This window comes from Colletotrichum graminicola (assembly GCF_000149035.1).
Source record: "Colletotrichum graminicola M1.001 genomic scaffold supercont1.25, whole genome shotgun sequence".
Taxonomy (NCBI): domain Eukaryota; kingdom Fungi; phylum Ascomycota; class Sordariomycetes; order Glomerellales; family Glomerellaceae; genus Colletotrichum; species Colletotrichum graminicola.
The window spans coordinates 341,564-369,502 of NW_007361029.1; the positions used below are offsets into that span (position 1 = coordinate 341,564).

The 27,939-nt window shown below is 56.0% G+C and overlaps 5 protein-coding genes across 5 annotated transcripts; 2 read left to right on the top strand and 3 right to left on the bottom strand.

Moving 5' to 3' along the window:
- Nucleotides 1-981: 981 nt before the first annotated feature.
- Nucleotides 982-4,638, top strand: GLRG_06591 (uncharacterized protein; the record flags this gene model as incomplete). Its single annotated transcript, XM_008097276.1, has 3 exons — nucleotides 982-1,027; nucleotides 1,260-3,552; nucleotides 3,765-4,638. 3 exons carry the CDS (start codon nucleotides 982-984, stop codon nucleotides 4,636-4,638), a joined length of 3,213 nt encoding a protein of 1,070 aa, XP_008095467.1.
- Nucleotides 4,639-5,545: 907 nt separating this feature from the next.
- Nucleotides 5,546-7,224, bottom strand: GLRG_06592 (uncharacterized protein; the record flags this gene model as incomplete). Its single annotated transcript, XM_008097277.1, is given in 5 exon segments — nucleotides 5,546-5,657; nucleotides 5,734-6,128; nucleotides 6,139-6,389; nucleotides 6,449-7,123; nucleotides 7,185-7,224. 5 exon segments carry the CDS (start codon nucleotides 7,222-7,224, stop codon nucleotides 5,546-5,548), a joined length of 1,473 nt encoding a protein of 490 aa, XP_008095468.1.
- Nucleotides 7,225-10,200: 2,976 nt separating this feature from the next.
- Nucleotides 10,201-12,096, bottom strand: GLRG_06593 (multicopper oxidase; the record flags this gene model as incomplete). Its single annotated transcript, XM_008097278.1, has 3 exons — nucleotides 10,201-11,266; nucleotides 11,318-11,801; nucleotides 11,859-12,096. 3 exons carry the CDS (start codon nucleotides 12,094-12,096, stop codon nucleotides 10,201-10,203), a joined length of 1,788 nt encoding a protein of 595 aa, XP_008095469.1.
- Nucleotides 12,097-19,551: 7,455 nt separating this feature from the next.
- GLRG_06594 (short chain dehydrogenase) lies at nucleotides 19,552-20,537 on the top strand (the record flags this gene model as incomplete). The annotated part of the gene is made up of 2 exons (XM_008097279.1): nucleotides 19,552-19,769; nucleotides 19,934-20,537. 2 exons carry the CDS (start codon nucleotides 19,552-19,554, stop codon nucleotides 20,535-20,537), a joined length of 822 nt encoding a protein of 273 aa, XP_008095470.1.
- A 794-nt stretch (nucleotides 20,538-21,331) lies between these two features.
- On the bottom strand, nucleotides 21,332-23,056 carry GLRG_06595 (uncharacterized protein; the record flags this gene model as incomplete). Its single annotated transcript, XM_008097280.1, has 1 exon — nucleotides 21,332-23,056. One exon carries the CDS (start codon nucleotides 23,054-23,056, stop codon nucleotides 21,332-21,334), a length of 1,725 nt encoding a protein of 574 aa, XP_008095471.1.
- Between the last annotated feature and the right edge of the window lie 4,883 nt (nucleotides 23,057-27,939).

Below are 27,939 nucleotides of genomic sequence, written 5' to 3' on the forward strand. Positions count from 1 at the left end.
CCTGTACCAGCCTGGGTAGGGACGTGTTGCGTGTGTTACTAGGGCAGCACAGAACAGGACGGGAAAATCGTCCTGTTTAGCATGATATTGACTAGGTATGCAAAGTACTCGGGTTTCATATGTGGCAAAGACGGCATGGAACAGGTTTTGTGGGTAGGTAGTTCATGGTCTGCTGCGCAATGAGATCAGTGGCAGATGATGGGTGGCTGTCTGTCCGTCCGTCAGTACTACCGCTGGTCCCAACAAGGCAAGGGCCAGAGAGCTACTTTGGCCGCCTAGTGTTGACATTGACAGCAAGTACATGACAAACTAGCCATGTAGGAATAGGAAGCTGCCCAAGACATTAATCTGCAATTGGAAGAAAAGGAGTGCACCATGAAGAAGTGAATGAAGAAGGCGGGATTGGCTGGCATTCGGGTGCACGTGAATGGAGGGGCAGAAGAAGGCACGTACCGTTACGTACCGTACCTACCCGGGTGTGACCTGTAGCAAATGCACTCTCTCTCTCTCTCTTTTTTTCTTCTTTCCCTGCTTGAGGAGGGAGGGGTACCTGGACATAAACCCCGCCTTGCAGGAAATTTTCTTCCAGAAGGGCTGTAAATTATTCGTTATCTTATCTGAGGTGGCGGGGCTCATCTCGAAATTTTCACGCTGGTCCCCTAGAATTTGTGTGGTTCAGGGTCAGTCACTTTGGTACCTTTTTTCCCCCTTATTTTTTCTTTATTTATTTTACCTTCCCAATATTATTTGTCCTCGAGAGCCACGGCGCTGTCATAGGTGGTTCGGGCATCAATAACACATCTGGCCGACAAACCCCGTCCTGGTCTTTTTTTTCTTACCCCTCTGTTCTGGGTTAAAAATCGTCGCCCGAGTCCTATTTTTCTTCTTTTCCTTTTCTCACCTCCCCTCCCTCTTGTCTTTTCTTCTTCTTTTTTTTGCGCGAAGGAGGACGACGAGATACCCCCCAAAATATAACACAAGATGGACAAAGGAAACTTGGTCCAGCTGCTCCAAGCGAGCCAGATCCGTGAGTCTTTCCCCCCCGTCCACCTCTCCGTCGCCCTGTGCCATCCCGGCAGCAAACCCAGTCAAAAAGCCAGCCTCCTTCATTTCCTCGCTCTCGCTTCTCTTAGCTTTGTGGCTCTCGCCTATTTATTATATGCTGCTTTTCCCCCCCTTCCTTTCTCCCTCTTAACATCCTCTGGAACCAGACAAACTCGCGAGTTATATATCTTGCTAACCTGCTTTCCTCTCTCCAGCCGACACCGAAAAGGTCAAGGCCGTCACGGCCGAGCTGCAGAAGAACTACTACTCCCAGCCCGAGTCTCTTCTCCTCCTCATCGAGATCACCATCTCCCACGATGACGCCGCCATCCGTCAGCTGGCCTCCGTCCAGGCTCTGCGCCTGACTCCCAGACACTGGTCCAAGCTCGCCGCTGACAAGCGTGAGCTGGCCAAGAAGCACATTTTGGAGAGCATTCTGAACGACCAGTCTGCCTCTTCGCGCCACTCCAAGTCGCGCCTTCTGGCTTGCGCCGTTGGCCTCGACCTCGAGGATGGCGAGGGCCAGGACTTTGTTCGCGGAGTCCTCTCCCTGAACACCTCCGACAACGTCGCCCACCGCGAGGTTGGCTCCTACATCCTCTTCGCTCTCCTCGAGAACGACCCCACCCATTTCGCCGAGCAGACCCAGCAGCTGCTCGGCCTTGTCCAGAAGACCATCGTCGACCCTGCCAGCGCCGATGTCCGCCTGGCCTCCGTCAAGTCCGTCGGCGCTCTGCTGATGCTCGTCGACCCCGAGGAGGACACCCAGAGCCTGAACCTCATCCAGCAGCTCGTCCAGCCCATGGTCGAGATCCTCAAGAACGCCATCTCCGAGGGCAATGACGACCAGTACAGGGACGTCTTCGAGGTCTTCCAGTCCTTCCTGGCCTACGATTCCGCCTTCCTCGCTGCCCACCTCAAGGACCTGATCCACTTCATGATCGACCTTGCCGTCAACACCGAGGTCGAGGAGGATGCCCGCTCGCAGGCCCTGGCTTTCCTCAGCCAGTGCGCCCGCTACCGCCGCATGAAGCTCCAGGCCATGAAGGACATGGGCGCCCTGCTCATGGTCAAGAGCATGCAGGTCGTCACCGAGATCGACACCGACGACGAGGACGACGACAACTCTCCCGCCAGGACCGCTCTGTCTCTCATTGACCAGCTGGCCAGCGACCTGCCTCCCCGCCAGGTCATCGTGCCCCTTCTTGAGCAGTTCACCCAGTTCGCCCAGAACCCCAACCCCGGTCACCGCAAGTCCGCCATCCTCTCTCTCGGCACTGCCGCCGAGGGCGCTCCCGACTTCATCGCCACCCAGCTCCAGCCTCTCCTGCCCGTCGTTCTCCAGCTCCTGAACGACCAGGACGCCTCTGTCCGCCACGCCGCCCTCGTCGGTCTCATCCACCTCGCCGACGAGATGGCCGACGAGCTCTCCCCCCAGCACCGCGAGCTCATCAGCGCCCTCCTCACCAACCTCGAGGCTGTTTCCGGCTCCTCCGACAAGCAGGGTGTCAGGATCATTCGCGCTGCCTGCGGTGCTCTCGACTCCCTCATCGGCGAGGGTCTCGACGACGAGCTGATCAAGGAGTTCGGTCCCAAGCTGATTGTCCCCATGGGCAAGCTTCTCGGCCACGACGACTTCGCCGTCAAGGCCGCCGCTGCCGGTGCCATCGGCGCCATTGCCTCCGCCCTCGGCGGCGAGCAGTTCAAGCCCTACTTCAAGGAGGTCATGGGCGCCCTCGGCCAGTACGTCACTATCAAGGACAGCGAGGAGGCCCTCGCTCTCCGTTCGTCCGTCTGCGACTCCATGGGCCGCATCGCCGATGCTGTCGGCGCTCAGGAGTTCCAGCCCTACGTCATGGACCTCATGAAGGCTAGCGAGGAGGCCCTCAGCCTCGACAACGCGCGCCTCAAGGAGACTAGCTTCATCCTCTGGGCCTCTCTGTCCAAGGTCTACGGCAGTGAGTTCGCTCACTTCCTCCCCGGCGTCTTCAAGGGACTCTTCGACTGCCTCGAGCTCGAGGAGGAGTCCGTCTCCATCCCCGGCCTCAAGGAGGAGGACATCCCCGAGGGTCTGCTGCTCTCCGGCGGCAAGAAGCTCAACTTCAAGGCCGTCGACGAGGATGACGAGGAGGACATGGACGCCGACTGGGAGGACCTCGACGACTTCGCCGGTGTCACCGCCGTTGCTCTCGAGCAGGAGATCGCCCTCGAGGTTCTCGGCGACGTCATCACCCACTCTTGCGGCGCCGATGCCATCAGGCAGTACCTCGGCGATGCCATGGGCAAGGTCGCCCCGCTGGCCGAGCACCCCTACGACGGTGCCCGCAAGGCCGCCATCTCCACCCTCTGGCGCTCTTACGCTCGTGTCTGGCAGCTCTTTGAGGAGTCGACCGGCACCAAGTGGCAGGCTGGCTTCCCCCCCAAGCAGCAGCCCGACGAGGTCATCCTCAACCTCGGCCAGATGGTCGTTGATGCCACCAAGGGCGTCTGGCAAGAGGACACGGAACGGTACGTTTCACACAGTTTCTTTTTTTCGTTTACCCCAAAATCCCCCCCGCCCTTGAAGGATGAGTAACTCGCGTTATACCCAGCTCACTCAGACGCACACAATGTGTGCGGTTGCTGAGAACACGTTTGATCACGTCTGACCCATTGGGCAACTTGATGTTTCATCATGACTGTTTGTTTCGTTGGACATTCACACTAACGATTTTATTCAGGAGCGTCGTCACCGAGATCAACCGCAACGTCGCCGCCACCCTCAAGGCCTGCGGCCCCTCCATCCTCACCCACGAGGATCTGCTCAAGGAGAGCATCACCATCCTGGGCACCCTCATCACCCGCTCCCACCCCTGCCAGCAGGACCTGGGCGACGAGGAGGAGGAGCAGGAGGCCGAGGGCTCTTCCGAGTTCGACTGGCTCGTCATCGACACGGCCCTCGACGTCGTCCTCGGCCTCGCCACCGCCCTCGGCGGCGACTTCGCCGAGATGTGGAAGATCTTTGAGAAGCCCATCCTCAAGTTCGCCAGCTCCCAGGAGGCTCTCGAGCGCTCCACCGCCGTTGGCGTCATCGCCGAGGCCATCAAGTACATGGGCGAGGCCGTCACCCCCTTCACCGACTCCCTCCTGCCTGTCCTCGCTCACCGCCTGACCGATCCGGACCCCCTCGCCAAGTCCAACGCCGCCTACGCCATCGGCCAGCTCATCTTCAACTCCCAGTCCACCGACAAGACCATCCCCCAGTACCCCGCCGTCCTGGAGAAGCTTGAGCCCCTCCTGCAGGTGAAGGAGTCCCGCATGGTTGACAACGTCTCCGGCTGCATCTCCCGCATGATCCTCCGCAACCCCAACCCCGAGTTCGTCGAGCGCGTCCTGCCCGCCGTAGTCGACGTCCTACCCCTCCAGGAGGACTACGAGGAGAACGCCCCCATCTACCAGGCCATCGCCAAGTTGTACGATCAGCAGAACCCCACCGTCGGCAACCTCACCCCCAAGATTCTGCCCATCCTGCAATCCGTCCTCAGCCCGCCCGAGGAGCAGCTCGAGCCCGAGACCCGCCAGCTCGTCCAGAAGCTTGTCTCGCTGCTCCACTAAATCGTCGTCCAAGGTTTTTTGGAGAGGAGAGCGGGGGGGGGGGGAAATTGGTGAACGGAGAAAAAGTTTTGTGTTGCCCCCAATGGGCTCTTAATGAGTGATGAGTGGACGAGAACCCCATGTTTTCAAAAGTCTGTAGATAGGTTCGTAGACTTACCAGGGTAGGCTTCCTGGATGATTCCCAATGCTCCATCAACTTTGTTTTTGTTATGTTCTGAACACATTGCCTATCCCAATGGGACTCGCTCGCCGTGCTGATGTAGTAGACACGTTGTCTGATGAATTCCTTTTTCAACATGGGCACGTCCCGCGCCCTGAAGAAGTTCGGCCTTTTGAGCATCTCCACCAGTCGTACAGTGGTCCCAGCATCCGCCTATTCTATTAAGAAACACGTAGCGGGGGTCGGGAAGGCCACATGTAAAGCGGCAGCACCGACGAGCGAAGCAACCCGGAACGTGAAACCATCACCAAGAGCAACCTTTCACCTCGTGCGAGAGCAGATATTGGTCTTGGTTGGTATCCTTTTCGGAGAGCGTCACGGCTATTGGAGCGGACATGGGGAATATTGCTTCCCATTGTCCAGACAGATCACTTGGGATTTCCTTTGCACTTTCAGACTACCATAGATAATCAGAATAGAACAACACACCTGCGTATACCTCTTCTCCTTGGAAATCCGAACTAGAGCCTTACGACCGAATCGATAGTTTTAACGTGGTAGCTCGGGCGATCTATGGGTCTTTTGCCTTGTCTGGCTGGCTAAGCTTGCCCTTATCTGATGAGAGCTTCCGAGGTCTGATCAGAGAAGATCTTGCACAGTTGCCTTGGTCGTGGCGGAGCTGTGAACACAACACACAAAGTCCCCAAACCACACTGCACGCTTCCCGCTATCGCTGCAGGTAAAACCTCAGAGGAAGACGGCCTTCTCTCCCTCGCTCAACTCCTCGGCATCCGCGTCGGTTCTGAGGACCGTCTCCTCGGCCAACTCGGCCGCGCTCCCCTCGCCGAAGAGCCTCCAACTGCGCGGGGGCCGAGAAGCCGAAGATGACGGCGGAGAAGAGCCTCAGCGCGCGCAGCGGGCGGCCGCTCGTGAACACCCGGCCGAGGAGCTTCCAGCACGACGGGACGGCCCCGAGCGGCGCCAGCAGGCCGTCGACGTAGGGCACGTACTCGACCCACACGGCGTGCCGCTCCGAGTCGACCAAGTGCGCCAGCTGCCAGCGCCGGAAGGCGCGGACGTCGCGCATCATCTCCTCCTCGCCCGGGAGCCGCACCCTGCCCGCGATGACGGCCGCGACGAACCGCGCCTGCGCCTCGGCGACCCCGTTGGCGGGCCCGGCCTGCTCGGTCTGCCCCAGAACGTAGAGGCCCCTGCAGCGCGGCGAGACGACCATCTTGTACAGGTCCACGTGAGGCGCCGGCATGTCCTCGCTCGCCAGCACGTCAGGCGGCAGGGGCGGCTGGTCGACGATGCGATACCCCGTGCCTAGCTAGTATCACCGCGTCGGCCTCGACGGCGGTCCCGTCCGCAAGGAGGACGCCCGTCTCGGTGAAGGACGCGATCGTCGACCGGCGGAACGAGAGCACGCCCGTCCGCAGCTTCTCCACAAAGTCACTCCTGATGGTGACGGCCTGGCTGGTGATACCATGGTCCGGTTGGAGCTCTGCCGGCAACTTGCCGCCGGCGAGTCCTACGATCAGCTGGAAGAAACACTCCTGCACGCTTGCTGGAAGCCACTGACTGACGCGGCCTGTTGCAGTTTTGTCAGCGGACGGTACCGTCCCCGAGATTGCCATGAGAGAAACCCACTATTCCATGCCTCGGGCGGCTTCCCGAGTAGGGACCGGGGGAGGATCCACCCCCCGCGGCGGTTGATGATGGTGAGCTCTTTGGCCAGGGGTGCGACTTCGCACGCGATGTCGACGGCGGACGGCCCAAGCCCGACGACCACGACCTTCTTTCCCTCAAAGGCGCTCGGGATGCGGTAATAGTGACTGTGCAGCACCTCGCCCTTGAACCGCTCCCTCCCTTCGTACTCAGGAACGAGGGGCTTGCCCGAGGCCCCGTTCCCGGACACGACTGCGTCGAACGTCAGGACCTCCTCCCCGTCACCGTCTTCCGAGTTGTCGCTGCGCACTCTGACCTCCCACCCGCCGTCGGGGCGCTGTACACACCCGACTACCAAAGTGTTGAACCGAACATGCTTCGCCAGGCCGAAGTGCGCCGCGTACTCGTTCAGGTACCTCAGATGCAGCCTGTGAGAGTAGTGTACCGGGTACCGCGCCGGGTCGATGGGGAAGTCGCTGAAACCCGAGATGGCGCGCGAGCTGTTAAGAATGACCCCGGCGTAGACGGACGAGTGGGTTTCCGCCGTCGGCGCCGGTTCATAGAGCCACTGGCCGCCCAGGGCGTGGGCCCGCTCGAAGCACTGCACCGTCAGCCCAGCGGCGAGGCATTCCTTGATCGCCACGAGACCGCTGGGGCCTGTATACGCAAACGGCGTTTAGCGTCTGGTTTCTCAGGCTCGGAGCTGGTCAAAACTTACCTGCGCCAATGATGGCGACGCGCTTGCTTTGCGATGCCATCCTCGTCCATGTGATGGCGTGCAGAACAGACGATTGCGGCAGGAGGTGACATTCTTTCGCGGAGGCCGTTGACTTATATCACGTATGACATGTCGGCTGACTCTTTCAGAAGTAGTGCTGACGGGCATACCTGAGATCAGCATTATCGCAATCTCACGCGTTTACTGCCTGGTTACTGGCCCACGTGTCAGGAGCACACCTAGGTAAGCTTAGTTCATGTCTGGAAAAGGGGTAAGCGGCTGCAGATCCAGGAAGTGTGGCAAGAAGGCGACTAGATGCAATAAGTAACCAAGATATTCCTTCATAGCAAAGACCACTTAATGGCAATCTTCACATTAAGCCAGCAGCATTGCTCTGCTTCTCGCCCCCGTCAACACACACTTGCTGAGGGTCGCTTATCCATGAACAGCACCTTTGCCCAGGGCACACGACGTCATGTTCCACATCCCTTAAGGTGCCTTCAGATCGGTTGGGGGCCGGAGGCCGCGGCCCGGGTGCCGGGCATGTTGCACCGAGACACATCAGATATACCGAACCGGCCTCCGATCACTACGGGCTCCACTTCCCGGACTGACGGCCCGGAACCGTGGGTCCATATTCCGGACAAGGTCTCCGTGTGTTTCTCGGCGCGACGAAGTGATTTCCCATGACGAGTTGCCACGCCCGGGACCCAAGAGCGTAGATGGGGTTTTCGTCATCAGAGTCGGGATCGGTGAGCTCCCCGTCTCCCGAGCGAGCGTCATCGGCGCCTCAGGTAGACGAGGGTACGTTGGTGGCCGAGGCAGTGTAAGACGGCAGTCTCAATTTGACACCCAGCTTTTCGAACGCTTTGTAGTGTAGTATGTAGATGGAAGATAAGCTCCGGCCCGAGCGGCGCAGACGGGTCTTGGGCCCTTGGCTTTATCGATCGCGGCTCTGTGTTGATCGTTGACGTGGCAACGCGCACTCGCCACGAACCCTCAGAGTCGCGCCTCCTCCCACCCGTTTCTTTTCTCCAACTCCCCCTTCCAAGAGAGGAGGTCAGCCACTGGGAGCCGAGCCTCAGTCATATCCAAAACATTGTCTCACCGTGAGCGCACCGGCTGTCCCACTTCAAAGTCGTCTTCGTATTTTCTTGCCAGATTTCCCCACTCGCGCGTCCATGAGCCAGCTCCTCACAATACGCACGGCATCGCGGAAATCACACGGAGATAGCCTAAATCACGCTAACACAAGTGCCATTTCCGTCCACAGGCACCAAGGCTAAAAAGAAAGAGAGATAGAGAGAGAGAGAGAGAGAGAGAGAGAGAGAGAGAGAGAGAGGGAGAGAGAGAGAGAGAAAGAAGCGGATGGCATGCTTTCCACAACGCTGCTCCCCTATCCCTACATGAGGATCGGAACTATGGCGAGACGCGAAGGCCACCAAAATGTTTATCGCAGCACACGGTAGGCGTTGATCTCTTTCCGAAATGTCGAATACGGGTCCTCGGGGCACGACGGATCGTCTGGATCGAGGCGAAGTAGAGTCTGCACAACGGGATTTTGTCTGTCCCCGAGCAAAGGGAAAGATTACATCTTATGTCGGCATTTCCCCTTCCGCGCAGGATGGAATAATGCATGAGTGACATAGAGTGGCTTACATGTATGCGTATGCGCCTCTCCGTCGACCTAGACTCGCTTAACTCGGCAGACCCATCACCTTCTGTGAGAGACTCACACCCCCCTCCCCACCTCAACGCTTTCTTTTTTCTGGTCCAACTTGTTGCTCCCTCCCTTATCTCTGTTGTCTCTACTCCCCACACGGGTGAGCCACACAATTACGACTTGCCAATCAGGGCCGGGTGCTAGGCGAAGAATATCAGTCAGCCTGAGAGTCGCTCTTGCGGGCTGAGTTTATCCGCATTTAGCAGACGAGCGAGAGAGAGAGAGAGAGAGAGAGAGAGAGAGAGAGAGAGAGAGAGAGAGAGAGAGAGAGAGAGAGAGAGAGAGAGATCTTACCTCTGCACTAGGCCAGCTACCGAGACTGTTAACAGAGACGTTCATACACCATTGAGAAGAAGCAAAAGTAAATTTAGAGTAAGGGGGGGCGAAATCTCTGCACACGAGAGATTGAAGGGAGGAGACTGTGGATGAACTGTTGTTGCGCATGCGCGCATGCATATGCATGCACGAACAGAGTATATTGTTTTTCCATCTCCACCAACAGCTTCATCGTCCGCATACTACCTCGATGCTGTACCACCTCCCCCTAGCCCCCCTTATTCTTGTAGCCTCGATGCTACTGTAACAGTCCACGGACAAGTCATGACGCTCTGGTCTGCTGATAGGGGAGCCTGTTGATAGAGGCGGCCTGCTGATTGATGGGGTAAGGGGAAGAAGTGCTCTCTCTTGGGTGGTACAACTTTGCCGCTGCCGCAGGTGCCACGACATTTTGTGCATCGACGCATAAACAACAGTGTATGTAGTAGGATACTTTGTGGAAAAGGTGCCGGGCGTTTGAGTACAGGACGGGATGGCTGCAGATGAAGTTTGTAGCGTCGTGCGACCTCAGGATGGGGGGACATGGTTCCCCATCACAGCTTGTTTCCACCTGACTGTGACACGTCATGTTAGTAGGTAAGTATATCACGACAACGATGCATATGCTGGGACATTCAGTCATCACCGAAATCGAGCCACACAAGACACAATGAAGCCAGTGTAAATTCTCATTATCGATTGAATGATTACTGCACGTTTACTGAATATGTGGCGGTCAGAAAAGGTAAGGTATGTTCATCCAAAACAGGAAGAAAAAAAATTGCCCCGCGTAAAGAGAAAGGGAATAAGTCGCAAACCAGATGATTGGTCGTGAATGACAATCGCACGCAAATGCCGCCCCGCGCCGTACCTTGCCCATCTCTAGTTAGGTATCCCCCTCTAGATTACACCAATTGAGGGAATGGTTTTCCGGGACATCTCTTATATGCTCTGGATGCTCCCACGCCATTTACCCGTTTAGGGGTAGTTGACAAACTCTTGCGGTGTGACGGGCCAGGCGTTGATGCCGTCCTGGATGATGGCAGACATACCTCCCTGGATATGACTCTGAATGTGGCAGTGGAGCAACCAGGCGCCAGGGTTGTCGACGAGGTACCGCACAGCCATCCATGTAGGGCCGTTGATGGCGTTAGGGGTCGCGAAACCATCCCTGCGAGGAGGGTCGTTCAGGTTCCAGCCAGTGCTGTTGGCGGCGACAGCCTCTTCGATGGAGTTCCAGGTGAAGTTGCCAGCGCCGGAGCCGAGCAGGAACATCTTGTTGCCGTGCTTGTGGATAGGGTGAGGGGGCTGCGGCGAGTTGACAACCTGGAAGACCATGTCAACCCAGGTACCGTTCTTGGTCGAAACGATGGTAGGATCGTTCTCATTGGTGTTGAGACTGAAGAGAACAGGGTTGTCGTTCTCATAATCCGCGGGGAGGAGGACGGTCTCATTCAGGGCCCAGAAGTAGGAACCGCCCGAAGTGTGCATATTGAACTTGTGGAGGACATCGCCGTTGCGGGGGATGGAGATGGGCGGGTAAGGCTTAGCGAGGGCCTGGCGGAAGACGCGGACATCGCGGGAGACGGGCTGGCCGTTGTCGCGGACCCAAGGAGCGGAGGGGACGATCTGGGGCTCAGGCTGGCCCTTCTCACGCCACTGGAGAAGAGCGGTACCGCTAAGCATCTGGGTAGCGATCACGGAGGCGGCGCGGATGGAGAAGTCACCCTGTTGCTTGTACTTGACGAGAACGGAGTAGCGGTCGCCGTTGGTGACGGGAATGGCTTCAACCTCCTGAGGGAGAACGTAGGCACCATCCATCGCGTAGACCCACATGGAGTGGTTGTCGATGGAGAACATGGCTGTGTGCAGGTGGTAGGCACCAATGATGTCGAAAGCAACCCACTTCTCAGTGTCGCAGTTGCTCTTCTCGACCTTGAAGGTCTCCTGGCCACCATCGCTGGGCTGGCAGCCTTCGAAGACACCGGGAGGAACCTTGCTCAGGTCTCCTTGGCCACGGGCGACGATAGCAGCGGGAATACAGCTGCGCGGTGTTAGTCAGATGGCCACCAGAGCATTTTGCGACATCACTTACGCCTTGTCTGTCATTCTGGCACCAGCAAGGTTGGCCAAGACATCCTTTCTCTCCTGGGTCAAGAGCGCATCGATTTCCTCGGGAGTGCGGCACGTGACTTTGCCCTTTCCGTTGAAAAGGAAGGAGTCGTAGCAAGAGAACTGGATGTTGGCGGCCGAAGAATATTTCGTGACCTCCTCGGAGATCATGTGGCGATGGTCGGAGAGGACAAGGGGAACGACCTTCTTTTCGGCCTTCTCCATGGCGTTGATAGCGGCACCATCGCTGGAGATCAAGCTGAAGGGCTTCTGGTGAGAGGCGGCTGGGTGAATGGTGATGGGGCCGAAGAGACCATCCTCGATGAGGCTCTCCCAGTGGGCGTGATACCAGTAGGCACCGTACTGGGTAGCCTTCCACTGGTACACGAAGCTGCCACCGGGAGGGATGGCGCGCTGGGTGACACCAGGGACACCATCGGACCAGGGGGTATTCAACTGCTCGATGCCTGGTTTGAGGTATTAGTCATGAGCTGCCATTAGGGCAGGTGTACATCGGGACTTACCGTGGTAGTGGACGGTGGTCGAGTAGGGGAGGTTGTTATGAACCTTGATAGTGACATCGTCTCCCTCGGTGACCTCAATCCTTGGGCCAGTGAACTGGCCGTTGACCAAAATCATCTCCCGGGCGAATCCATCGGGGGAGGCCGTCTGCCAGGTAAGATCCAACTCGAAGTTGCGAGACTCGGCGATGGCTCCCAGCGCCAGGGCCAGGGTCGGAAGAAGGTAGCGTAATACTGACATTTTGACAGCTGCGAGACGAAAGAAACGTAAACGAGTGAATGGATAGGATCTAAGACTGAGATCCAAAAGGTGAGTGAGCTGGTGTCCTCCTAAGAAGTATGATTGAGGAGACGGAGGACGATCATGATATATATGGAGGAGACACATGCACTGCGCTCGCTTCTCCTTGGTCCGCCGGCAGAAGGGGGGGGGCGTACAAGGCAAGGGTGATGTGCCGTCCGCCATGGCGCGGTCCTTCGCATTGGGACGTATCTGAGAATGGTCGACGACCAGGGGTGGCGGCCAAGTGCCATGGTGCGGAAGGAGAGAGGGCACACCTCCTCGCAGGTCCAGCTGCAATCTCGAGGCTCACAGACCAGACCTCAGGCCCAATCAGGTCGATTCATTTGCCGTTCTAGTCGCGGGAGATGCGTAGTAGTCTGGGTCAAAGCCATGAACTCATCGACACCTTAGCCACGTTGTAATCCATTGTCGCCATCAGGATGCGGCGCGGGTTCGTTTCCAGTCCCCTCTCCTGTCTCTGCTCCCCAAATTTCTTTGACTCTCACTACACAGCTAATGCCGGAGCTGGTGGCCGAGGGTCCGTGATTTTTGCCTTTGCGCCGGCGCGTCGAGCTAGACATTCGAAGTGGATAGCGAGTGGGGAGAGAGACTCGAGAGAGAGAGCGTGTGTGTGTGTGTGTGTGTGTGTGTACCGTATGGTGTGAGTGAGATAGAGAGGATCAAGGTACTAGAATGGATGATGTCAGCAAACCAAAGAACAATAAACAAAAGCCAGGCAAAAGCAAATATCACAAGAGGCAGAGACTATTAGACGCAGTCGCAGAAAGAAAGACCTCGCCCCCTGACATCTGACAATAACCCCCAAGATCCCGGCCGGCGATCGCCTCACCATCTGCCGTAATTGGCTGTGGCTGTCCGCAACGTCTCTTCCAGCTTGGAGGCATCCGTATACCGAGCACAAATACCACCAAAAAAGCATTGAGCGCCAAGCAGGGGATGGATTGAACAACGCCCCCCACCCCTTCTTCTCCTCAGGACAAGCCAGAATAGGTGAAGAGAGAGAGAGAGAGAGAGAAAGAGAAAGGCCTGACGTGACTTCAGGATGCAGGGCGTGTGCTTTCCATGTTGGCGCAACGCCAAAGCAGCCCGTCTTGCCGCTAGTCCGGCTTGCAATTTCAGGAGCCCCCGGAATTCTCAATGGTCAGACAAGTGGCGTAAGCTGGACTAGCCGTCGTTGAAATTGATCGGGCGCGCGTGGACCGTCTCGATTCTTGGTATTTCCTCGGTCGGGATCAAGGCCAGGCACCATCGAAGCCTTATTGTCCATCAAAATAGTTCATGCCAAGAAGCGAATCTCAATGCGCCACATCATAACGCTCCTCCTTATCCTCCTCCTGAATGAATGAAACGTCAGGACCCCCAATCCAGCCCTCCTTCGTCAACGTCTATGCACAATACGGATACACAATTTGCATCTCCGTTCCCGCCTTCTCTATTTCTGGCCAAGGACTAACTAAATGCTGACGACCTCGGAACCTTCCATTCTTAATATCGCCTTCGCCCCATGACCTCGCGCGAGTTGTTCGGTGCTGCTGTCAAATCTGCATCCTTCCACCCGCCACCGCCCATACATGCTCGGCTGGACGACGCCAGAGATGCTGTGCGCATCCACAAGGTGCCTCGCCCGACAATCACCGTAAGTCAGGCTTGCACGCTTGTCTTGTGCAAATTAGCAAGGGTTGAGACGCGAGAGTCGTCGATAGAGGTGGCGACCGACCGCCACGACAAGAAAGAAGCCTTCGTTCGTGGAGGCGCACCTGTGTTGCTAAATGAATCATCAAGAAAGACGAGTCTCGACCGTAACTTTTCCATTCGCCACAACTTTCTGGTTGGGTCTGTGTTCTGATGTTTCGACCAGCGGGAAACACCCGCTGCTTCTCCAGACTGCTGGGAACCGAGGGTTCAACGCCGGACGCGTTGCCACGTGCCTAGGCCGTTCGGAGGAGCCCTTTGCCTCCTCTCTCGCATCCCAACGAACGTATGCGCCGGGTGTGTGGTAGAAACAATGTCATCCCGTTACACCATCCAGCCAGCTCTTTGAGTGATGTGACGGTATGGGGTACACTCCAGACGACCTTGTCACGGTCCCTCCTATCGGATATGTCCCTCTCGGCGAGGCACATGAACCTTGTTGCACCACCAGCCTGGCTCTTGCAGACCGTCTGATCAGAATTTATCCCATCGAAAAACCCCTCCCAGCCTCAGGATGCTATTTTTGTGATGGCGCGTTGGCGGTACTCTGTTGAACCAGATTGCCGTGTACACTTCCTCACGATGCAAGTTTGGAGTCGTATTGGAAATAACCTCACAAACTGTCCTGCCAGATCACACCAGCCCCCATCGATGAAACGGCTTTCCATCCGACAGACCTCCTGATAGAGATCCGTGTCCTCACATGAATATAGGCTTGGCAGGCTCTCGCCGTTGGCCAGGTGTTCCGAATACACCACATTCAGGAAACTGCCGACGACAACACTCAGCACGGAAACAGGCCAAGGACCTGCGTTTCCCGTTTTTGCATTGCCAGACCTTGGCCAGTACCACACGGATATGCACGGAACCGCGATATGTGGCGCGCCAAAGATGGTGTTTCCTCTTTGAACAGTCAGGCTCGGAGCTAGGTATTTGATTTACCCCGCAAAAGGTGTGTTCTCACTTTAGCATAACAACTAATAAAGCACCTTAGTGGCTGGCAACGAAGCATGGGCTTCTTGCAACCCAAGTCGGGATATCAGTGTCAGACGTTGAAAATTGGGGTGGCGTTGGTTCTCCAACGACGGCAACCATGCCTCTGGGGAGAGATTTCCATGCCCCGGCTAATGCCTTGGAACCTGTGCTACCATGGTTCGTGAACGGTAGAGTTTGTTATTAGAATGTGACAGATCTGCCACTCGAGCGCGCTTTACAGCCTTTGAGCCAAGCTGACTCCGTTGTTTCGGCAGGCCGAGATTACTGTGATGGTTGGGAACAAAAGCCTGGAGGCAGGATTGCGGGGTACCGGTCAGTGACCTTCTGGAGAGCAAACTGATATGATCAACGACAAATCCCCAGCGGAGCGGCGGTCGCCGAAGCTTGCAGCTCAAGGGGCAGCAAAAGCAGGCGCACCGACGAAGCTGCACTCCTCGACCAGTTAGTGCGGTCGAGGCTTAGCTCCCTCATCGTTTAGCGGTTCCATTAAAGGCCTTTGGCATCGGCCTTTACAGATGAGCGAAACCAGCCAAGGCGCCGACGGACCCCAAGTTCTTCTGCTATTGGAAAGTAGTTGTTTGACCCATCTGGGCAAAGTTGGATCGAGACTGATCGTACCGTGCTCCCTGGTGGTTAATTGCCCACAAGTATGTGCTTTGTTCGCCACAACTCCAGCAGCAATCCACGAGGGAAACAACCTGTCGAAAATGATACATGTTTGGCGAGAAGGATTCGAAGAGGCGAGATACCAGCATCAGCCTAGTCTGCTACTCCCCAACCTGTGGTTGTTGAAACGGGGGAAGCAACCTGGCTGGTTGATGTTACAAACGCTGGCTGCCGCTCGACTGGTTGAGCTCAGACTCAATGAACCGTGCGGTTCGTCGACAAATCCATATGTAGGTATTTCAACGCCATCGCCGCGTAACTTGAGGCTGGGCCATATTGATGAATGGCAGGGACGTCGAGTCGCGGGTTGTCCGTTACCGTGAGCCGCAAAGGCAGGTCATGCGGTGCGCACGATATTGCACCATTCCTTCGAAGAGGCAAATGATCCATATGTCTGTGGAATCATAGAGGCTGGTAATGAAAAGGCTACTGCCCTATCCACAGCTGCAACCTGGAAGCTTCAACGCATTACGAACCAATAGGGCTGAGGAGGTTTTGACTTCCCCGGCGCTAGAGTGAGCGCAGCCACAGTGCCAGCCATATAGATAGCCACATCACGTTCAGTTGCAGGATGAATCCTCCAAAGGCCGTTCGACATGGACCCTCCGCCGCTTGACGGGGCTGATGGGCGAAATTGACAAGTGCAGCAGCAGACGCAGCGGCTCGGTTTGAGGGAAGCCCGATGATGAGCGACGGCAAACTGGACAAAAGGCAGTCAGTCGTCAGACGTGGGAAGAAGTCGTCGTCATCTCTGAATTCGCCTGAGACGTCGTATGTCTTTCTGCATGCCGATTCAGCCACAGTCAGTCACTGGCCTTGGCGGCATCATCAAGGGGGCTTACTGCGCATCCCGGGACCAATTTGTATCAGCCCCGCGAGAGGGGCCTTTAGCTTTAGCTTATGTCTATTTTGGAGAAGGATGTCGGGGAGAGCTCTGTTTGGATAGCGGCTCCTTCAACAGTCGATGGAAAATATGGATTTGAGGGGTGGCGTTGGTGAAGGTGATGGAAAGGAAAGGAAAGAAAGGAAATTGCACTCCTCCTGCCTGCTGTCGACCCGGACATCTGGAGACGGTCCACTCCACAGCGGAGGGCAAGGGCACGTGCGTTCCTGCTTGTTTGTTCTAGACTCTCTCATTTTCAAGCGACGTAACTTTCCTCTTTCGGTGACCAGGAAGTGACGGTCTGATACCTCATGTCTGGGAAAAGCCACACCAAACACACAAGTTTGTCTCTGCTTCCAAATCCTTTTTCTTTCTCTTTATATTTCAACTCAAATTTCCCGACTGCGTCCCGAGCCCTTCTTCCACGTATAGGTACTGCGCCTCCACTGTCACTCCCTCGGAAAGTGCAGCGACGGAGGCTTGAGATGTAACTCAACACTATGGACCCCATCGGGGCCGCAAGTAGACTTGATGCCCACCTGTTCGGATAGGAAACCCGCTTCTAATACAGATGTTTCCAGAGGTTGAACATTTGTATTCCATTCGCTCTATGGGTACGTTGACGTGCCCTGAGAAGGTCGTGCGGGCTACGATCTCATTACAACGTAACATGGAAGTCTTGTTTGCCTTCCCTGAAGAAAAGCCCTGTACAGGAGACGCAATGTCCAACGAAATCAATCCTACAAGCTTCAGTGACAGATTAGCAGACATTCTTTCAGTTAGTCAAGAAGCAAGTATGTTATCAAGTGGAAGCTCGTCGCAATGATCGCGGCCCTACTTTTGTTGAGAAAATCATTCATACCGGTCAAGCGAGCAAAGGACACAGAGCATAGAATAGGATTTGCCGATACAAAAACAATGTAATATGAAGGGTCCGTAAAAATATCAAAGGGCGAGCTTCGCGCTTTCAAGAACTCCCCCCGAAGTAAGCACTACAACAACTCGGGTTGCTGTCGTGTATTCCTATCTATATCCCGTACCTCTGATCAACTTGTCGATTAACATCTCTTACCTAGAATGAGATGCCATGCATTGCGAATCTTTGCTTTCTAGCGGTATCGCTTTGGGTCGTTGGATTCTTAGTGCCGCACCCTGACAATACTGTTGGTAATGTGGGCACATCCTCCAGGCATTGGCCACTGGCCTCTTCTGATGCTTGTACCTATCGGTTGCCAAATGGTCAAAGTGTTGGTCTCGTATGTCCAAACTCCGACAGAAACATTTCATACTCGTCGCAATATACTATTGATCGAAAGCTATACAAAGATCTGCTTCGGATAACACGGACTTGTCTGTATCAAACACGTGACTTCCCTGTCGTCAAAGGAGCTCAGATAATACAACATCTGATAGGTGGACTTCCAGGCCCTCCTCTTTGTCTACGGCGCGTTTCCCAAGCAGAGGTACAACCAAAATGCTAGTAGCTTCTTACCGTAGACTGAGTCCACTTACCTCGTCCCCGGGCTTTTCATCTGAGTGTCTGAACAATCCAGCCGAGGAGGCAACAACTGACCCCTTTCCAGGGAGGAACTGTACTAAAGTCTGGAGATCTCACTCACTCACTCACCACCACCACCACCACCACCACCACCGAGCGCCTCCCTGCTCTCTTGGAACCTGCTTGGAGCCTCTTCATCGATCTATTAGCCAGGAGAGCATGAGACAAGATCGGCTGGGGGTTCCGCCGGCAGCGGCATCACGGAAGAAACGAATCATGGCATGGCACCAGATATTGACAAGGAACGTACGATTTCAGGGCAGCGAGTGACGGCAACTTTCTGATCTAGAAACCCGCAATGGCCGTTTTTGAAAATGTGCTGCCGCTGAGAGTCGGCGAACAAGATGAGTGATGGTGCTTCCTCGCCAACCGCACCTGCTGCACGACATGCCGATGGCATCTCAATTATAGTAGGTTGGGCCTGTTGCATATGTCCTTTGTGGTTTGTTTCGAATGAGAAGGAACAAACCCAAACGTAGAGTTAGAACCCTGAGAATTGCAAGACCAAGGGTTAAGCGGCGTTTGCCCCCCGTTGCCAGACTACGGCAGGCACTCCATCCAACTACATACACACATCATGACACCCGTCCTTGACTTATCGGCCCTTTTCCGTTAACCTCTCTCTGGGTGGCCTAGCTTGTATTCAAGGAGTCTATTCTAAACGGTAGCAGGTTTCGAGGAGCGCCAAGCCCGGCCGCGCAGCGTTGATGGCGATGAGATACGTATACGTGGAGTTGATATCCCCCCATATCCATACATACCGGACCCGACAAAGTTGCACTTCTTGTAGGCAAAACGATGAGCCAGGGGCTGAGTAGTCTGTCCCGATACCCAAGTCCCAATATTGCCTCTGGGCTTCCCCCTCCGCCTCCCTTCGCCAAATCCAGGAAACCCCATTCGGACCGCGAAAAGCATGAGTTCTCTGCCGCTCCGGGGGGGGGGGGGGGGGGGGGGGGCTCCGCGGTTCATACACAGATGGCAGGTTTCGCGAACAGCAAACCGGACACGTGCGGCCCCTAAACTCTTAAGCTGCATATTCCGTGAAGGAAGATGTCACACATTAGATGCGACTTATGGATCCAAGACATCAGACGATCTGCCCCGATCCCCGATCCCCGATCCCCGGCCTCCGCTCATCCCGAACCCCCCCGCTCCGACGTAACATCGTCCCGACTTCGCGTAAACTTCCCTTGCCGTCTCCTCACCCGGGATCCCATGACGCAGTCCATACGGTACTTCCCCTGCAAACATGGGCCAAAACCCGCGCTCCCGGGGGAAAAAACCTAGCTTGTTGCTTCATCATGCAAACCGAAGCCTTCCGTCACCCCATCTCATCAGCTCAATCACCTCATCTTGCGAGAATCCTTTCCCCTTCCATTTCACCCACCGTCCGTCCGCCCTGAAACCCTTTCCTCGACTCGACGACGTCACCTCGGTCATCCCCCACGACGGGAGAGAGAGGAGAAAAAAGCGGATACTGGAGCTCCCAAATCGCTCAAACACCCTCAGGAAATCGTTTTGCGACGACCTCGCTTGTTCGCCAAGAAAGAAAGAGAGAAGGAAGAAAAGATCAGACAAGGGGCAACGCGAACTGAAGATGCCCTTCACCTCCAAGACGGCCCTCGTGACCGGCGCGACCTCGGGCATAGGCCTCGCTCTCGCGGAGCGCCTCGTCGCCAACGGCACTTTCGTCGTGGCCGTCGGCCGCCGCCGCGACCGTCTCGACGCCCTCGCCGCAGCCCACGGGCCCGGAAAGCTCGCCGCGGAGCCGTTCGACATCACCGACCTCGACGCCCTGCCGGGGTGGGTCGAGAAGTGAGTCCCTCTTGAGTCTCGCGATTCCCTCCTCCCACGTTGCCCCGCTGTAGCCGTTGATGGCCGTTGTCGGGGGTCGTCGACGACGACTCGCCGGCGAGCCTCACCCCATGGGAGGGGGGGCCGGAATAATGATCGACTGACAACCATTCCGCAACCCCTAGAATAACAACGACCTACCCGACCCTGGACACGATCATTCTCAACGCAGGCATCCAGCGCAGCGTCGACTTCACGGACCCGTCCGCCATCTCCCTGCCGTCCGTAGCCTCGGAGCTCACCACAAACTATCTCGCCCCGGTGCACATGATCACCTTATTCCTTCCCCATCTCCAATCCCTCCGTTCGTCCACCGCCGCCACTGCCACAGCCTCCATCATCCTCGTCTCCTCGGGCCTCGCCCTCGTCCCCATCCCGCGCTGCCCAAACTACTGCGCCACCAAGTCCGCCCTCCACTCCCTCGCCTGGTCGCTCCGTGCCCAGCTCGCCGGCCACGGGCCGTCGTCCCACATCCGGGTCGTCGAGGTCGTGCCCCCCGCCGTCCGGTCCGAGCTGCACTCCCAGCAGCCCGACCTCGTCGCCGCCGGCCAGGGCGACTTCGGCATGCCCCTGGACGCCTTCACCGAGGAGACGTGGGCGGTGTTGGAGAAGGGGAAGGAGGATGAGATCATTGTCGGGCCGGCCAAGAACTTTGCGCATGTCGAGACGGACAGGAAAATGATGTTTGACAAGATGGCCGAGTCGTTCAAAAAGGGCAACAAGGCTTAATTGATATAAGAAAATGGTTAACTTTCATTCGGGCGCTCTGAGACCTGGACACAAATCATGTAATAGGTCACCGAGAGAACTCGAGTGTTGGCTATCAATCTTTATTGTGCCAAATCCTAAGCTAACTACATTTCTCGTCCTATCAGCCGCCATCATAATCGTCAACCTAGCCTTCCAGCAAGATCCGACGAAACGACTGCGTGTTGTGCGTGTTTTTCTTTTCTTTTCCCGGTCTGTTAAAAGAACACTGCACAAGGACTGCAAATAGAGAACGAAAAGCAAGCGTCTCTGGCGCGCCGGGTCGCCCGCGTTCCATCTCAGGAAATCGTATCGAGGCCCGCGGCGCAGAAACCAATTCCATCGTAGCCGAGAAAGGGAAGAAGACCAAGCCTGGCCAAAATATTTCCCCGACTCCCTTTCCCTAATGATATATCTATCTCTCAAACCGTCCAACCCAAGACTGCATGAGCCTCTAAGATGTTGCTCGTTCAGAGTCAAGCAAGAAATATCAGTGAGAGGCTGTCGATACCTCGTTGACTTGGCTAAGCATGTAAAAGAAGTGAAGATGAATTTGTAAGTCAACCAAGCTCGAATGCTGGAATGTAAAAAGAGCCGCCAAACCCCTCGAGTAGTAACACCGTATGATTCGTAAGAACGCGCCTGTCCATCCGACCCGTCGTTCAATTCTGCGGTCTAAGGGGTTCAAGGATCAACCCGCCCCTTTCGCAGGTCGTGAAAAGGAAAGATATGGGTGCGTGCGCATAGTCATCGTAACGTCCAGAGACCAAACATGTCTACGCCAGAATGCCGCTCTTGCGCTTCTCGGCACTGGTCAGGACCAGCATGGGAGCCTTGCGCTGACCGTCCGTCACTTCGATCCCGGCGCGCTGAGCCGAGTTCTTGAAGACGCTAGCGAAGCTGTTCTCGCCGCTCTCGTTGCTGCCCACGCTGTCGAGGCTCTTGCGAGCCCTCTGACGCGAGCTCGGGCGATCGGACCCAATGGCACCCCAGCTGCCGTTGGTAGAGGTTCTTGAGCTAGGGAGAGAGCAGTCGATGTCACCCGCCAGGCTGCCAGATCCGCTGCGACCCGAATCAGACTCATTGTCGGTGATGGGGGAACCAGACTCCTCCTCGGCGCTCTCGGATACAGGGCTCATGCTGCCGCTGGAGCTGCCAGTTCCCTTTCTGCGCTCCCGTCCGGCACGAACCAGATTGTGTACAGCAGACCGACGAGTGCGGGTGGAGAAGTTCTTGCTACCCTCATGCTTCGCAGTGGGCTTGGCCTTGAGTTCTTCAATAGAAGGAGGCCCACGAGGCTGGCGGACGGGGTGCTCGCCGGCACGTCCCTGGCCAGGTCCATAACCTCCAGACAAAGGGGTGAGCGGGAAAGAGGCCGTCTTAGGGCCGGCAGACTTGGGAGGCTCTTGCGAGGCCGAGAGGTTGTTGGCCTGGTTACCGCTCAAAGACATGCCCTTCTTATGGCCACGGCGGAAGGCGTTAGCCGACGGGGGAGGCAGGGGTGCGACCTCGGAGGGGGACTCGTAACGCTTGGGAGGAGTCGATGTGCGGAACGTGGAGGAGTGGTTCTCAGGAGGCGGGGATACCTGAACGCGGGGCGCTTGCTGCTGCAGCATCTGTTGCTGCTGCTGCTGGGCAAGGGCGGCGTAGAGCTGGGCAATCTGAGCCTGCTGGTCGTTCTGGCCTTGGTCGACGTAGAAACCCTGCTGGCGGGTGACGGGGTCGTAGTACGTGTAGACATTCTGCTGCTGCTGCTGGTTGGCCATTTGCCCCATCATGGACTGCTGGATGCTTTGGAGCTGCTGCTGCTGCTGATACATGGCCAACTGCTGCTGCTGGATCTGCTGCTGGGCACCCTGCAAGTTCAGGCCCTGGAATTGCTGGGCAGCAGCCTGAACGCTAATAAGCTGCTGCTGCAGGCGCTGCTGCTGCTGCGCTAGGTACATGTTGGTAGCAACCAGCTGAGCGTACAAGTTGGGATCCATCTGGTCCTGCTCATCGAAGTGAATCTCGGGCGGCGCCAGAACCTGCTCGGCGCTGTAGTGCTGACCAGCGGGGTTCGACTGATGAACCTGCAGCTGGGGTTGCTGCTGGGGCTGCTGCACAAATTGCTGCTGCTGCTGCTGACCAGCGTACCGGGGCAACGCAGTCTTGGGTCCATTGTACTGGTTGTTCTGGGCTTGGGCGTACATGGCGCTGTTGGGGTTCAGGTTGTTCCTCCCGAACGACTGGGCGGTGGGTGAAGCAACGTTGGCAGCAGCCGAGAAGCCGGCCGCAGTAGCGGACTTGGGGGCCGTCCTGAGGCCTGCCAGCAGATGAGAGCGGCTGGTACGCGGAGTGGGAGCTCCATTATCAGCTGCGTTACTAGTGGGAGTGGCGCTGGACAGAGAGAGCGGCTTGACGGGGCCACCGCGGCGCGAGGCGAGGCCTCCGCCGGGCAAGGCGAGGCCGTCTGCCGAGAAGTTGTTGGGGTTCATTTGAGCGAGACCGCCTGCGTCCATTGCTCAAATGGGGGTCGGTGTCAACGTGGAAATGAGCTGACGGAAGGTTCCGGGCAGGCGTGATTCCAAACCCTAGCGAGTTTGAAGGAAAGAATGAGTGGTGGTCTTGCGAAAGGCGGAGCGCAACTAGATCGAATTACAAGAAGGATAGTCGAGATATAATGCGCGGCGCCAAGCGTCAAAGAGGGGGTTTATTATGGTTCTCAAGCGTGAGGGCTTAACAGGGTGTGTCGGACCGACCCAAGTGGATATCCGGAGCTTGTCCTGGACTAGCGGCGAAGGGGTTATCGGCAGTGTCGAGTGAACGGAGGTGCCAAAAAGTCAAAATCCAAAAATCGGCGGTATTTTGGATGGAATCGAGGTGATGTTGCGAGGGTGGTTGAGATTAGATGGTCGCGTAGTCAGGCGTCGAAATCAGGGGCTAGAAATAAAAATGATTGTGGTGATGAAGGAATGGGCGACAAATGTTTTGCCGTCGGAAGGTGAAGAACAGTGCTCGGCTCGAGTTGTCGAGGGGGGTCGGAACCACAAAGGACGAGAAGTTCTTTGTTGAACCGAAGCTGAAGGCGCGCGTGCAAGCAAGACTGGAAAAGGTCGCTACCGAAGTGGCAAGAGCGAGCGAGATCGGGTGACTGTTGACTTTTCCAGAAAAAGACTGCTGGGCGCAGCTGCAGGAACGTTTTCCGTCGGGAGTTGCTTCGGGCGGAGGTGGAACGCTGAAGATTACGAAGGCAGGCTTTTTTGCTGGCGTATTTGCGAGGATCGAAAACAAAAATGGGGCGTAAACGAAAGCGAAATAAAATACAGTCGATTAAAAGGTCTTTTTCTTCTCGGATCGCTGTTGTTATCGATTGCCGATGATGCGGTGATGCCAGATGCGCGATTGTTGGGTGAATGGACCTGTTGCCTTTTCTCTTGCCTTTCGCGGAAAAGAGGGTTGAGGGTTTTTGTGCGGTGGTGTTGCGAATATGCGGAGTCTTCAGCGAGAGCAAACCTTCCGGAACCGGTAAAGTATTTCTGTCGTGGCTGAAGAAAAAAAAATGAGGCGAGACGGATCTCAAGAGAATGCGAGCTTTGGGGTTTGGGGGGGAGTGATTTTTTTTCTTTTCTTCTTTTCTTCTCGTGGTCTCCTTTTTGGTTTTCTTACTTCCTGTTCTAAAAAGACGACGATAACGAACAAATCGCAGACCAGAGCGGCGGGGGAAAGAGTAGGGGGGAGAAAAGGTTGAAGGAGGGAAAAAAAGAAGGGCGGTGAGCTAAAGAGAGGAAAGAGCAATTGTAGAAGTAGAATATGGGGGTAAGCAGCGAGTGGACGAAAGATATGGATATGGAGTGAGTGGGTGGGCGGAAGGGAAGGGACAGGCCAGCCAAGGAGGCGGGAGGGAGGGAAGGAGGGGGAGGTGGGCGGCGTGGGCGGCAGCCAGTCCAGTCACTGACTGCCCGGTTCTTGTTGCCCACCACCAGGGCACAAGGGCCACCACCACGATGGCCACCACCCACAGTCACTACTATTAGGGTAAATACTGTGCGTACATCGTCCTCCGTCCAGTCACCAGTCCAAATGCGCTCTAGGAGACAGGAGTCCAGGACGGGACGAAGCAGCAGGGACATGGGTGTACCTACTACCTAGGACAGACAAGGATAAGAAGAGGAGAAGAGAGGAAAGGAAAGCCGTACGGATACAGATACGCTACTATGTGGGGTACGTAGACGGTAGAGCGGAGCATAGAAGGTGTGGACAGGCGAGGCGAGGCAAGGCACCAAAAGCAGGTGCCAGGGGAGGGGGCTCGAAAGGAAGTGGGGAACAGAACAAGGCCAGACAGGGGCCACGAGCGCCCTGCCACAGGTGCGCCCAACTTTACCAACTCGAGGCGAGAACCCGGCCAATGGCCAGAGGAAGTCGCGAGGTCCGGCGACAAGACGCGCCAATAGGAGAGGCAGGAACGAAGAGGACTCAGAAGAGACCAGGGTCCTTTGGAAATGGGCCCACCTGCACACGTACAATGTACAATGTACGGAGAGATGGGTAGGTTCCCTTTCTTTGCCTTCCCAGACCACACACCATCACACCACACAGGTGTGTGTGTGTGTACCTGCCTTTGTACGTACCTGTCCTAGGTATTATCTTTGTAGTACTGTTCCGTACCTACTCCATACACGCTGCATACCAATTAAGGCAGCCACGGGTGCCCAACGCTAGAAGGAACGGGCGACTTCTGTATCTGGATTTATGTCTGTTGTGTACGGTACTAACGGAGCAACAGAGAGTATCCGTACGTTGGATACGAAAGCTGGGAAACGGGGAAGCGGCCCACTTTCCATCTAGTGCGGCATTCCTATCGAGGACAAATATCTCAAATAGAGGGCAAATACCTCACATAGAGTGGTACAGTACTGGGTCAAAAGTCTGTTTACAGCAAAAAGGATAACCCAAAGATGAGTTAAAGAGAGGACCCATTAATAGCTGGAGGTCACTTCACAGTGCGTCACTAAAGACCTTATGTCCTAACCACCTACTGTAGCTTTTGATTGGCTGTCCTTGTTGCTGTAAACAGACTTTTGACCTAGTACTGTAGCAGACACCGGTACGGAGTAGTCGTATGCACGAATACCTACCTACCCACCTACCTAGGTACACAGTTAACTACAAAAATGAATATTCCACAAAGCCAGCCTCAGCCAGCCAGTCAATCGATTAGTCGGTTTCGGTATAGCGGTGGCGGCGACGGCGACGGCGACTGCGACGAGGGGATACCCTTCCAGATGTTATTACTACCTACCTATAGCCAATCAAGGAAGAAAACGCGCTGGGTGGGAGGCATGGCCAGGGATGGTGGAATGACGGCACTAGTCCCGGTTTTTTCTTGTTGTTCGCTAGGATAGATGTCGATCGAAGAAGCAGGGCGTGAGCGGTGCATTGTCGGAATTCACTTGGTTTGAAATGCGTTGGTGACGAAGAACCGGGTGCCCCAGGTTGCGACTATTCGCATGTAATCAGTTGAAAGTGCAGTACATACGTAGTAGGTAAGAAGGTAGGAAGGAGTAGGTAGGTTGGTGTTTGCATCAATCGCTCCTTCCTCCTCCATTTCCTGTCTTGCCAGCTGCCAAACGTACCTGCTTCCCGTTTCCTGCTCCTCTTTTTGCTCGTTCCGTTCCTGCCCCAGCTTGTGTTTTTGCCTTGCACTCGCACTCGCACTTGCCTCCTTCAGACATTACCTATCCGTACCTATCTAAGGGTAGTGTACGGAGTACAGTACTAAGTAATGTGTAAAGTAGTTGCAGGCAACCTCCTGCCGCAATCCACGCCACCAAGTACCGTACCGTCCTGCATCCCCCCAGCCGGTGTGATGACTTGACGCCTCGTAAACCAATCACGGTCGAGTCCCTCCTAGACTCTATCCGTGCCGTACCTAGGTACCTTACACAGGCTAAAGTGCACTGGCTACGGATACTGCATGCTGCATAACACTGGAAACTGTCACTGCCGCCCGTTACATGCACTTCCTGTCCTGTCCGCCTTCGGTTCCAGATCCCCAACGCATGCACAGCTCCGAGCGCACATCTCTCTCGCATAACTACTACTATGCAGGTAAGTAGGCACACATCCACTATGTACCTTGTCCATCTGCTGCAGCAAGTCAACCATTCTACAGCTCTCAGCCATCCGGCCCTCGCTCGCTCCGACTCCCGCGCCATCACGGATCCCTCGTCCATCCAGGGCATGCGTCTGCCCAAGACAATAACCACCTCTGCCATTCCATCCCGCTTGACGGGAATCAATCCTCTACCAGGCTGCGTGGCCGCCCACGAGAGAGCACCCGCCGACCTCTCTCCCTCCTGGACAAAACGTAGCCTTGCTCTAGCCACGGTTCGGACTCTGTCGTCTACACAACGCGCCGCCACAGAGCTCTCTGACTCGTTGCGGCACATGCGCTGCCAACGGAGCACGAGCAGGCATCGACCCCCCTCGAACCCCTTACCGGGCCAAAAACAAGAGTCTCATGGTGATACTGCTCTCTTGCTCGCCAAAAGCCGTATCCAGGGTACCGCCTGTTCCGAGCCACCTAACTGTCTGTCCACCGCCGATGCCGACTGTTGTGTCCCTCTGTGCATAGCAACCGTCCTGTCATATTTGTTCAGCGCCAGAAGCCCACCTGAGGTTCCGGCCGCTTCCAATGAGGCCAAACCTTCGCTTCGTTGAAGCCCGGATCGCTGCTCCCCCTACCCCCGTCTCTAGGTCGGTCTCCCAGAAAGGCCACCATGCATCCCTTACTATACGGAGCACATGCCACCATGTCTTTCGTTCTCGGACGCCACTGCTACATCGAGCAAGCTTCCATTGCTGTTTCTGGCCGACGTTACGATACCGACGTTATGGAACATGCCCGCCATAGCATGACGGACCACCCAAGCCTCCAAACGTCCATCCCACTCACCATGTGCCGTCCATACACCGTACGTGTCTACAACAACACGGTGTATCTAGGCCAAATCACACTCGAGACCCCCATTTCTCTTTTCTATTTCCGTGTCTTGATCAACAACGAGCGGGTGTTTGTGCCCACATATCCACCCGCCGCACCCACGGACGTTTTTATCCCACTGCTTTCATTAATCAGCAACGGTCTCGATGGCTATTCAAACACTGCCAAGACTCTTCCCCCTTCAATGTGTGCGCCCGGCCATGATGATTACAGGGGATCCAGGGGTTCGCCCGCTGATATGAGCCAAGGTTAATGGAGTCATCAACACCATCCGATCTGCGGTGGTGGCCTTTCACACCCCTCTCTCAATCGCAATCGTCGTCCGGGATGCTGAGCGGTGGCCGTGGCGGTCAACGTCGAAGCCTGAATGCCTTCACTCTTTTAACATGACGGCCTTTT